Consider the following 13,302-nt stretch of genomic DNA (forward strand, 5'->3'; position numbering starts at 1 on the left):
GCGCTTAACCTAATAGATACTTGCATTTATGGACTTAATGTAGCTTTAACGATTTTCGCCGATTTTGAAAGAAAGGCGATATTTAAAGTAACGCCTCTTAACAAAATATAAACTTGTATTTACTTTACCTACGCATCTTATTTTTGTTTTTTTGTTTTTAAACAAATGACGCAAACTAGGTATGAAAAAAATTACACAAATTTTTCACCTACTTTTGTTATTCGTGTAAATGTTTACTCCTGTATATTTGGTTGACGCACGCATTTTAGGCAAGTAAACACTTCTTACGTTAGATATAAGCTTGATTGAAGCATTCCTAAGTTCTACAATTAACTAAGCCTTCGCCTTTTTGTTGTTGTTCAGTGATCAAGTCTAGACGCAATTTGAAGTGAAACATCTTACCAAAAGCTCTCTTCAGATTGTTTTGAACGTTTTATCCGCAGCCAACTTTCTCCATTTTGTGTTATAAGAGTATTGGGGGCCAAAACAATGCAATGGTTACTGTTTATCATTTACAAAAGCACAAACGAAAGCAAGCGTAATTTGTTATTTTTTCAGTTTTGGCAAAAAAGGTGGAAATAATTATGTTATGTTTTTCACTTTCTCGTGTATTTTTGTTAACAAGTTGATATCTATACTGCTTATTTAGCGGACGAAAGCTATTGCCTGATAACCATATCAAAACCGCGAAGAAATATATTAAAAAACGGGCCTGATCTTTGTTTTAGAACGTAGTCTTTACAAGGTAAACTTAAACATTTTTTTTTTTTTGTAAACATTTTTCGATAAAGCAACTTATCAATCCTGACAAAATGATGTGTAGTAAATCAAACATTATAGAGCTGTAAGAGGCCTCGAAATATTGAGGGGCGTGAATGCAGAAACATTAAGAAAATATTGGGGACACCTTTCAAGGGCAACCAACGACTAAAATATCACAATTGGCCTGAAATGAGTAGTTAAGATACCGTTTTTATTCGTTTGCAGTCATTTTTATACAGTATAAAGCTTTCCTAGATATTTTTTATCTGTTCGGATTTGCTAGGCGAAATTACAGCCATCCGAAAAATCTAGTTACTCATCCCGAGGCATCCGAAACTCCTAGCGATTCTAAGATCTTTAAGCGAGATTTCTATGTCTCTTGTATACTTGCTCCCGAAAATACTAGGGTTCCTTTTTTTAAAGCATGTCGGACGTAAAAATCTCACGAAAATGGTGATGGTGGTAACAAAAGCAACTCCGAAAAATATAGGTGATCCAGCTCTCTTCCCGAGAAACATAGGTGATATAGAAATACAAATTTCGAAAAAAGTAGACATTTCTAGGCCGACCCCTAAATCCGTAGGTGACCTTGCTTCAGAACAGATATTTGACTGAAAATGGACGTTGGGTGCGTTTGTTCTTCTGGTCCTTTCCTTATAAGTTTGAAAAATAATAATTCGTTGTAATCAACCTAATATTAAAGTAAAAAATACAATTTGATGATGAAAGAGTGATACCTTTTACCTGGTCTATTTTCAGATATATTTTTTTCCCATTCTAAAGGAATGTGCTTGGCTTCCAAAACCTGGTAAACACTTCATTTTCATTCGTTAGTAAGTCCATATAAGTTTGCAGAATTAATAGATTCGGTCGATATTTTCATCTGCTCATATACATATACATTCCCATGTGCGGGCAGTTTTTAAAACTTACAACAAAACGACAGTTTCTTTGTTCGCATACACCTATTTCAATTAATTTACACTATAAGGAAATGGCCGAAAATGAAATAATTTTTTTAATTAAAAATGCGTTTATTCATTACAAGGACCTCGCTACAACCAGGGAAGTGTATTATTTACACTTTATAATTACTAATAAGTGTAATATTTACACTTTATAATTACTAATAAGTGTAATATTTACACTTTATAATTACTAATAAGTGTAATATTTACACTTTATAATTACTAATAAGTGTAATATTTACACTTTATAATTACTAATAAGTGTAATATTTACCATTCCTTGCTGCAACTGAACGTTATTAACAGACAAGACTTGTTATTTCTTACCAATTGTGTTTGGCATTCATTATTTTCAATTTCTTATAGTCAACCTTAATTGGAATAGGTGTATAATTCCTACAATGTGACCTAAAATGTGACCACCCCCGAAAGAACAAAGAGGGATTTTTTTATGACTTTGCAGTATCTACACGGGACGAATATTGTCGGATTTGGCTACATACCAGAGTGATCTAGCTTATGCTTTTCTAGTTTTGTCTGCAAATAGAAAACGATACTGATAAGCTCTGTGAAAAATTCAAATTTCAATCAAATTCAGTTCTCTTTTCTGAATTTGATAGCTTATCTGTGCCTATTTTAGCTAGATTGGTATAAGCGAAAGGTTATAAAAGCTTCAACACTGACACCCACGCTCGCACCCTGGGCTCAACTGCAAAATATATCAACCGTGATACCAAACCGTAGCTGCTACCGTAATTATTGATGCTCTTTTATTTTGTGCCGTCATTTTTTGTATACTAGTTGAATATCATCTTATTCACGGCTAGTGATTAGGATCTTAGAGTATTCTGCCATGTTTGCCCCTTCGCGCGATTCACTTTGATCCCTTTATTCTTTCAGGGCCCTTGCACGTGACCCCTTGCGTCAAAAATAGAGCACTATCATTATTATTAGAATTTGATCCGTTCATTTGTCAAAGAGGTTGATAACATATAGTATACGCTGAACTGTTAAGGTTGGCGGTACTCAAATCAGCGCCAAGAGGACCTAAAATATATATACCATGGCCGGATTAGCGCTTATCCACGGATAAATATGGTTATCAAGACATTTGATTGGATAACAACCTTATTTATGTCTGGGTCAGCGTTAACCTGCTTTCTAGGAACCCGGCCCTGGTTTTTAGTTCTAGTCAGAATGTTAAAAACTACATCCAAATTTTATACTTTTTGTGCTGCATCACTGTTACAGGCAAAGAAAAGAAATATTTCCACAAGAAGCTATTTCTCTTAGCGTTTCTTCCGCATTACAATAAAGAGGCGATACAACAAATGACTTTTTTCTCTCACTTATTTCTGCAACGTCATGAAATTCCTGTAGACAAATAGTACTTTGGTTCCCGTTATTTACTATTGGGCGCCCAATGCAATTTAGAGGAATAAACCAAAAAATAAACCGAAAATGGCAACGAAATGCACTTTACAAAAAAAAAAAATTTGGAGCAGCTATTAAATATTTCAAATATAAATAGGGAATCGGAGAGGAGTTACTCCGAGTTCAGGCTGTCGACATTTGTCTGATAGCCATTTCCTTAGAAGTCCTTTTCTATTCTGTTCGTCATTTAGAAACTTGACTATTTTTTTTTTCCGAGAAAGCAAATTAACCAATATACCTAATTGTTAGCAGAGCATAAGACATTTAGTTATGTCATGTAGTAATGCCATGTCAATGAGCCATAAATCATCAGTAATATTAGACTTGCTATTTGAGATGGCTTCTGCTATGCGATGGCTTCTGCTTGCTTTGGATTGGTTGGGGAGGAGAAGCAATTTGGGTTTGCCTTAGATTGATTATCTGACTCTTTGTTTAGTAAAAATTTGCTTATTTCGTTACACAATAAAAAGAGCGGGACATTGTCGTTTTAAATCCAAATCTTAGCAAGATTTTGAGAAACGGATTTTACAACTTTTGTTTGTCATTTTACAGCTTCAACGCTGCGCTTGCATTTGCATCATCAGAAAGATTGATACCTAGTCTAATGTTTCACGACCTACAGGAGCTCGAATCCTAAGCATTCATTAAAGTTAATCACATTTCAACCATGGATGTTTTTATGAGACTTAGGCGCCATTTGTAATATCCAGGAAACAATGGCTGCTCTGCCCGATGCATTGCCTTTTACTTGTGTTCAAACGAGAGAGGCGGTGCTGGCTGATGTTGACACTGTTTTTCAAGAAGTGATACATGCCTCTGCGCATAAACATGCGATCGGATGTTTATTTTGCTGAAGCGGGGTCTCTAGTATTAACCTCGAGACAGACGGGCCATGACGTTGACGCACTGGCTTCTCGCGTCAAGGGATGATTTATTGCGTATCTGTTTCTTTAGCTTGTAAATAAAAATTTAAAAGTTTCGCAATTTTTCATTTTACCTCATGCCAGAATTACCCTAACATATAATCGATTATCAACGAGTAATTTTTGTTTTGTGCTCGTTTGATTTTAATGACGATGTAGTTTTGGGGGTTTCGCACAAAGAACTTTGAGTTTAAGAACCTTGGTCAAGAGATGGTAACAGCCACTGTCTCTTTTGTCTGCAAAATTTTCAATGTGGATTGCGTTGTATTTGTCTTTATGGACGATTTAGACGATTTAGCACACACTTTTGAACTATCTGCACGAAACACGCTGCAATTTCCACAGAGAGTGATCCAATCAAAAGGAATTGCGATATTTGATGGAGAATTCAGTTTGACAAAAGCAAAGCAAAAAACGTTGTCAGTGCAAATGGCGATTGACAAATGGCAATTTTACGACCGAAAGGACCCATGGATCCCAAAATATTTGTTCAAACTTCAGAAAAATATAAATTAAACATACGGCCATTCATTTAACCCTATTTAGACCGGGGGGGGGGGGGGGGGGGGGGGTGGGCTTTTGAGGCTTAATGAAAATTAGGCAAAACGCTTCAAGTCGTTAAGATCAACTATTAATACGACGTGCTCAACGTGAATCCATGTCATATAAACGTTTTATACCAAATTTTGAAAAAAAAAAACAATAAAAATTTACATCTCTATTTTAGGGGTGAGAGGGTGGTGTTTTTTGTCAATGTTTTACCTTCTCGAAATAGTGCTTGTCAAAATAGCAAAAACAAAATTCATATCCACCTGAGATCATTAATATAACTTGAAACAAAGATTACCTATTGTCAAAAAGCTTTAGATTTTGCCACCCAGTTTTTATTGATTAAAATAAATAATTTTCATTAAATCCAAGATGGCGGTTCCAAGATGGCGGATGCTGATGTCACATAATTAACTAAAAAAATCGTAAAAAATTTAAACTAATATCTAAGTTTGGCAAAATGCTTTTTATATTCCTCCATTGTAAATAGAAAGCAGAAAAAAAACATTTTTGGAAAAGATATTTAAATTATTACTTTAATTAAGAGTTCATTCGCAAACTTATGTTATATTAAAGGTACCATGCCAATCAATGACGTCACGGATGTCATATATTGTTGTCATAGAAACAGTATTACTAATAATATATGTCAACTGCAAGATAATAAGATTATCGAAAAAAGACATACAGAAATACATATCTAAAAAAACAGAAATATTGGCCGTTTCTGCTCACCTAAGTGACGTCATAAAGACATTTTTTTTACAAACTGATGATGATACATGATTATGATTACATAATGACGTCATATTGTGTTGCTATGGCAACACCGTATGAACCATAGGAACCGTATATATTATGGTATATTGGATAATATGAATATAAATTTGCGATTCTCCTGTTTTCTTGAAATTCTTCTTCTTGCCGACATAGAAGCTTTCATTTCAGAATTTCCTTTTTTTAGTGTGCGGTGGCTAATAAATTCTAAGACAATATCTTGTCCATTTCAGATTGACCTGACTCCCGTGTCACGCGAAGAGGGCGTGAACGGCTCTGTGCATTCTCTGCGACTGGATGTACGGGAACCACGGATTCGGCGCGTACGCTCATTTGGCCGTATTGTCACACACCCAGTTAACGAGGAGCTGGAACGGAAGTTAATAAAACCGTTTTACTTCCGGCAGTACGACCACGGCTCTGTAGTTGACGCAATTTTTCCGAAAGACGACGATCCGCAAGCACTTGGACTAAAGAAAGGTAAAGGGAATGGTGTCTAAGGTGCGGCTTCACTAACAAATAAGACACAATTTTAGATCTTTATAAAAACCTGTTATTTTAATTTAATAATACTGATACTATTGCAGTACACATGATCAACGGAAAATTCAAAAGTACTGCAAACATTGGCCAACTTTTACGGGACTTTTCTGCATGATTACAGGTATAGCAGGCTCCTTCCAAGTCGACCTGAAGAGTGTTTCCATCCCACAATCCCGAGTCCAGGAGCACGACGATTCCGGTGTTTACCATGCAACTTACACAACTCTCTCAGCCAATGATACTGACGCCACTCTCAAGAGGGAGTGGAGTAACCATGACTACGTGCAGTTTGCAGACGGCACTCCAGTCAGCGGTGAGCACAAAGTGCAGTTCCGGCACGAGGGAATCGTACACGTGCAGGATGGTCGGATCAAAAAGGTAATAGCTGACTGTGATATTCATTTCCTTGCAACCACACTTTTAGTTACCCAAGGCGCAGTGTTTGATGCTTTGCAAAGTGTCGACACAAATTATTTTTTGAACTTTAACATATGTTCTTCACAGTGCTCTAACGTGTCACACTTGCTATTTTACTAGATAAATAATTCATTGACATTTCAAAGTTGTTTGATGCAGCTTGTTGTTCAGAAATGTGGCGAAAGGTAATCATTTAAATAGCGTTTTGGAATCCTCTGCCGCCCAAGAAAGTTACCGTTTGCACCATCTTATAGAACGATTGGTCTTATGTGTGTTGTTTTACCGAACTACATACTCGCTATATGGCTACTATTACAGTATTTGTGATTTTCCTTTTAACGTCAGGTCCACCGTACACATAAGGGCGTAGTGAGACCGGCCAAAGGTAACCCACGAGTGGATAACATCGACTCATACCAGCACCAGGACATCGAGATGTCTACCAGCGGATACAGCAAGCTAACCCTTGTATCCTGCAAGAAGAAGAAAAACAAACACCGTGCAAGGCGAGCAGCGGAACGCCACCGATGCGACATGCGCGGATTGCACCGCGATAACCTGGTATTTGCCGATGTCCACAAAGTCAAAACAGATACTGTTGGTGGAGAGAAGATCAAGTTCAGGCCGTTCTATGAGCTTATACGCTGCTTCTCCGACAAATCTGTAGAAGATAGAGAAGTCGGTTTGTGCGCAAGAGAGATCCATAAGCTTGTCAAGTACGACGATAAAGCGTTCCAAAAGATCAGAAGACTTGTTCTGGAACGGGAGCACCAGAATACAACAACATGGGCTGTGTTAACGAGTGCTCTTGCAGCGCATGGCAAACTGGAGGCGCAAGAGACGCTTGCGCATGCTCTGATGTCTAACTATCCAAGGCCGTTGACTGACGAGGAGTACGAGGCGTTACTTGAGGGAATATTCTTTCTCCCGCAAGGGCCTCTGCACAAGACCTTGTTCGATGCGCTTCTCAAAGATGCCGCACGCGACGATAACCCTCATGAGCACGCAGCTATGCCTATGTTAGTACTAGCGGGACTTGTGAAGCGCGCGCATAACTCAGGGTACAATACGACGCTTTCAGATAACGTGGCTGAGCTCATACATAACAGCTATCAAAACAAGACCACCGTTCATCACCCCGATAGCCCAGAGCATGAGCACTGTTTGCGGAGGCATATCTGGGCGTTTGGGAACTTGGGACATCTCTCTGGACTTGACGTTATCTTACGTCATATTAATCACGATAGCTCGGGCATTCGATCAGCGGTAGTTTCCGCCATGCGCAAGCTTCCAGAAAAACACACAGATGAGCACCTCTTTAGCACTCTGTTCTCAGACGAGCACACTGACGTCAAGGCAGCAGTTTTTGAAGTTTTTGTAGAACGTCACCAGAACTTGTCCTCACGATTACTGAAAGGTATCGAACATGCGCTATGGCACGCCAACGAAGACGATTCGCTGGACTCTATTGTGAACGAGTTCCTTGAAAATCATGGCGACCACCCACATGCAAAGCATATGCGACGTAGACGAAGTCTAATTAGAAGACAAAAACGAGCGCTATTCCCCGCACTTCGCCCACGGGAGTTCAGACTCGGGCCGCGCAAACGCTGGGTACAGACCTTTGGAGGAAAGTGGCTTGGCGCAGAATCACAGATACAGTTTCTGAATCAAGTCTACCTTAGTATTGGAATCTTTGGGGGAAGGTTTGAGGTGAACATTGATAACTATGCCAAGATCACTGCTCACATTTTAAAGTTCAGCTTCGACGTCGTTAAAGGTAAAGCGGCTTTCAAAGCGTCAGCGAGCTTCAAGAATGATATTCCCAAAGACCTGATACACGCAATTGCTGATGCCGGAGATGATATTCTGGCAGGTGTCGACAGCATCACCAGTATAATAATCAAATACGTACAGAAATTCCAGTTCAAGATCAAGGGCTATGTGCCTTTGTACATTGACAAGTTCGTGGACTTCGTAAACAAGCTAATCAAGTTCGTTGAGAATCTAGTGAAACCTCTACGCCCTATAAACTTGATAAACAAGATCCTAAAGTTTGCTAAAGACATTGTCAATAGGCTGAAAAACTGGAAATGGCTGCTTGGGAAAATCAAGAAGATTCAAATCTCCCTTTCAAAGCTGACAATTGTGGATGAGATATTTAGGAAGGTTTTGGGAGCGCTTGACAGGATTTTAGATATCGTCAACCGGATAAGTGTTCACCTTCCACACAATCTCCCGCCAAATTTCCAAATCAAAGATCTGCTGCGATGGCTGAAGTCGGTCTCTGTCAGCCTACAAGATAGCAAAATCGCCGATTACTTCAAATCCCTTGGTTTCTCGGTTCCAGGTGGCTTCCGGATTCAGCTGCCGTTCCGTTTCGCCATTCGATTCTCATTTGCTATTGATAAGTTTACGTCGATCTGTATCAGGATTGTCAACTTTGGGAATAATTTCTTGGATATGTCATCTATCTTTGATGCACTGAGAAACATTCGATTCCCACGTTTAAGCTTACCTGAGCTTGAAGGCCGCTTTCCTAAAAGTTCTCCTGGTAGATTCAATTTTGGACTTAGCTTTGACTGGCGCATTAACCTGAAGTTCAAACTCAACCTGAAGTCTCCTGGCTTCCTTAAATTTCTTAACGTTATGGGAAAGCTTGTCGACTTTTTCAAGCAATTCAAATTGCCCTCCTTCGATTTGGAAAAGTTTTTTGAGAAAATTATGCCAGGAAAAGAGCTTGATCTAAAGAAGATATTCCAAGAACTATTCGGGGGCAGTAACAGTACCGCGATCGGGCGCAACCCTGCCGATATTTTACAGGATTTCATTGAAAAAATACTTGATCTATTCGACTCTAGGCTGCCAAACATCACTGCGATTAGTGACATCACTGACTTCTTCAAAGAGCTTGGGCCAGCCACTAAGGAATTTGCAGAGGAAAGCGTAAAAAAAGTATGTGCTGTTTACAAGTTTGCCTTAAACAGCTCCAGTGACTTCAAAGACTTTGGAGAAAACATGGAAAGTCAAAGCATTGCTATCATGAAGACTGTAAAAGGGGATGTACAAAATGCACTTGATGAAATTATGAACTTTACCATCACGGTTGATTCACTGATTGATGAAATAGAGAAGAATTTTACTGTTGCTACTAGAGGATTTGTATCTGATTCGCTTGGTGACCTCAGTCGAAGTTTGAAGGCGATACAAGACCTTGCTGACGATGTCGTGGACTTTGCAAATGGCACTGCTTCCAAAGTGTCTGGTGTTTGCGACAGAACCGCTGACTTCTCCGCTGATATCATTGACGAAGTTCAGAACATTTCGAAAGTTGCACTCGGTGAACTTGGACAGTTCATTGGTCCAGTGGCAGTTAAAGTAAAGAAATTCGGTCAGGAGCTTAAGGTAGCTATAGATAAAGTGGAGAAATGGTACACTGATACCCTCTCGAGGCGAGTTGGGAAGCTTTCTAAAATATCTCGCATTATTGCTGACCTGATGTCGATATTGAATACGGAGAAAGGCTTTCTTGGAGATGTGAAAAAGGTCGCGGTTAAAGTGAATGACATACTTTTGAACTTAGATAATATCCCACAACACGCCAATCGCGCACGCAAAACGGCAGATGATATCATTAACTTTGCGGACCGTGCACAGAACTTCAAGAATGAGATAAAGAAACTCTATATACGCAAACAGTTTGGCATCGACTACGACACGCGTGTGCGCCAGCTCTGTAACGAATTCAAGATCTTGGCTAGTGATACTCTTGATAAGATTGGAGGATACGACATCGCGGAAGAAGTCAACGGTTTCTTTACTAAAGAAGCAGATAAACTGATCAACAAAGCAGTTTCAAAATTCCGTCAAATCAAAGAACCGATCACTGAAGTTCAAGAGGAGTTGCGAGATATCTCTACAATGGTTGATACCGTGATGGACGTCCTTATAAACCTTAAGCCATTCAGTAACAATCTCTCGCCTATTCTAGCCACCATCAAGAACCTACCAGACTGTGGTGAAGCCAAGAAAATATTCTTAGAAAGTGTGAAACCTTGTGTCAAAAAGGCGGGCGTTGTTGGTAAATATGCTATTGCACAGTACAAAGACATGCGCAAAGAGATCAAAGTCTTGTTTGATATGATCCCTGAAACCTGGAAGAGCTTGAAGATTCAAAAGTGTATCAAAGGTGCTGCGTGTATCCCAAAGGCTTTCATTGACCAAGTAAATGTTATCAAGGATAAAGTAGAAGTCTTGAAAGAAAAGTTCCAGGAAGCGAGTGGATACACCGATATGTTAGCAACATGCAAAGCAGGAGCTGATAATATTACCGCTGTAGTGGATACGGTAAAGAATTTGACGCAACAGATTAAGGACTTTGATATCCGAGATGACATCAAGAAGGTTAAGGATGTTTTGCGAAAGGTGACGGGGCGGGAAGTGGAAGAAGTGGATATACCAACAACCCTACCGACAGCTCCAACATTGCCGGGAATACCAACAGTACCAACCGGACTCCCTTTTACTCCTCCTTTCAACAAGGAGAAAAACAAGCTTAAGCGCATCATAGATATAATAAAAAGAGCCAAGGAGACGAAGAAAAAGATGGAAGAAATACTGGAGAATACTTTTAAAGCCATGCGAACTGTTTACGATGATGCGATCTTGCAACACACGAAGTCTATTCAGGAAGTGCGTAGAAAGCTCCAGTTGTCTTATGACTTGTGGAAGAAAACAAAAGATATTAACACCGTTATCCAGGCTCTGAACACTGTTGTGAAAGGAGCGTCTAGCTATGCGGAAAACATACAAGATGTGACTTCAAAGATCAATAGCCCGATTGTTGACCTTCTTACGGAAACTGGAGAGCTAAGTAACATAATCGAACCACATATGACAAAGTACGTAGGTAAGGTGACAGACGTAAAAAACAAGGTAGATGACTTCCTCAATAAAGTAACAAGTTTCCTGAACAAGATACAGCTTCGACAGAAAGGTCTCAATATGAATGAGTATAAACCTTGGAGCCATTACCCGTACTGTTCCGAGGCTGTCTGCCTAAGACCTTTGAGGCGTTCCTCCAAGTTGTACCTTGATACCATCTTTACATGGAAGTACCCACACCTTGATGATCTGTCTTCTGTTAGAGATACAGGAAAGTGGCTAATACCAGGACTCTTTGACGATTATAAAGTCGAGGGCATCGCACAGATTTCGGATTCCGAGATGCTTCTTGGAATGTATGGAGTCTCTGCTAACGAAGGCCGAGCTTCCCTCCTAGTCGTCACCGACACAGGAAGACAGACTGTCAAAAAGATTATCCAGCTTGGAAGTCAAGGATCACCATTTACTGCCAAAATCAGCGGAGTCGCTATCGCGAGAGAGTTTGTGTGGATCAGTGACAAAAATAGCCGGACAGTGTATCGAGTCAGTAGTGGTGTCCTAGGAGGGTCGTCGGGACCGATATGGGCAGGTGTGTCTAGTGGGAAAACTGTAGAAGGTACAGCATCCTCGGTATCTTATGATGAGCCTACTAACATGCTTTGGGTGACCGTGGCCCCCGCAGGAAAGGCATACGGATACAAGCTGTCAGCAAATGGAGATCTTTTTGGCAATCTTGCTCCTGACCGCACCATCGTGATTGGTCCGAGCGCCCAGGGTATGGCACTTGTGCACCAATTTGACACGGAGTATGTTGTAGTGGCGCGATGCTTGGACTACCAATGTAAGCTTGAATTCCATGACATTAGCGCGGGTGACGAGGTATCAGAGGGGACTATATCAAGGGTTGTACGAACTCCAACCGGCTTGGAATCAGTTCAGAAAGTGACATCAGATCGCCTTGTGTTGACGTTCTCAAGTGGGACATTCAGTGAGCAGGACGCGATTGAGAGAATAGCAGGTGACTTCGAAGACAGATACTTCCGAATTAAAACACCTGTTTTAAAAATGACCTTTGGTATCCAAGAAAATTGCCTTTACTTCAAAGTATGGTTCGACTACATCATAGAGCCACGGCGTCTGTTCCCATATGGTAACATGATTTGTGGAGCGCTAAGAAAACGCAGCGTAGAGCAACAATTACTAGAATCGGATATATATTCTCAGGAGCTTGAAAAGATTCACAGCCGAAGCCGGAGATCTCTTCAACACGGAAACCCTCCTGCATGTTTGAAGGTGTTCCGTGGAAATGCCATTCGGGGCTACCATGAATTTTATTCATACACGCAGTACATACCTGTCTTCATCATCATAGTCGTATTTGAAGGTGGCGCTGGCGGTTACTACTTTGTGGATTATTACGGAGAGCTCTGCATGAGAGATAAGGTATTCAAGGCTGGTCTAATCCCGGGAGCATGGATAAGCGCACATGCAAGTGCAAGTGCAATAGTGTTTATTGTACAAGCTGGTATATCCATCGAAGCGATCATCCTGGAATCCTACCTTCTCCCAGAGCTGGAAGTCCGTATTGACAAATGGCCCTTGCAAGCTTGTATCTCTCTTAAACTGCGCATGACACCTTTGAAGATCCGTGTATGGCTGTGGTACCGTCTGCTACTGTGCATTCGAATCAGATGTAAGCGCTGGTGGTGCAGAATCAAGATCGAATGGTGCAGCAAGAAAACCTTCAAGGAGTGGTGGTGGTCTGCTAGAATGATCGAGAAAACTCTCTTCACGAACTGCCACAAAAATATCGACAAAACACCCCCCACAACAGGATCTTGCGTAGCAAGACAGGCAGGGGATAAAAAGTACTTTGTTCAATGGCAAGGTGAGTTAATGGCTACGAAAACTATGGCGTGTGTTTTGTAAAAATAACAGATAAATTAGATTTCTATGGATGAAAAAAGAATACTTTTTAGTAACATCCATATACATGATCTTTCCTGTGAAGCCATATAAAGATGTAAATAAATGTTTTTTTAACC

At 40.1% G+C, this 13,302-nt stretch overlaps 1 protein-coding gene across 1 annotated transcript in view; it reads left to right on the forward strand.

Annotated features, from left to right (window-relative positions):
- LOC5514171 overlaps positions 1-13,302 on the forward strand; it is a 36,252-nt gene that overhangs the window by 1,799 nt on the left and 21,151 nt on the right. The window contains exons 2-4 of the mRNA XM_001634286.3: positions 5,647-5,893; positions 6,078-6,334; positions 6,719-13,145. Of these exons, the coding sequence (XP_001634336.3) occupies positions 5,647-5,893; positions 6,078-6,334; positions 6,719-13,145 (6,931 nt within the window). The remainder of the gene's footprint in view (positions 1-5,646; positions 5,894-6,077; positions 6,335-6,718; positions 13,146-13,302) is intronic.

The sequence above is a fragment of the Nematostella vectensis genome, chromosome 5, assembly GCF_932526225.1.
Source record: "Nematostella vectensis chromosome 5, jaNemVect1.1, whole genome shotgun sequence".
Classification (NCBI taxonomy): domain Eukaryota; kingdom Metazoa; phylum Cnidaria; class Anthozoa; order Actiniaria; family Edwardsiidae; genus Nematostella; species Nematostella vectensis.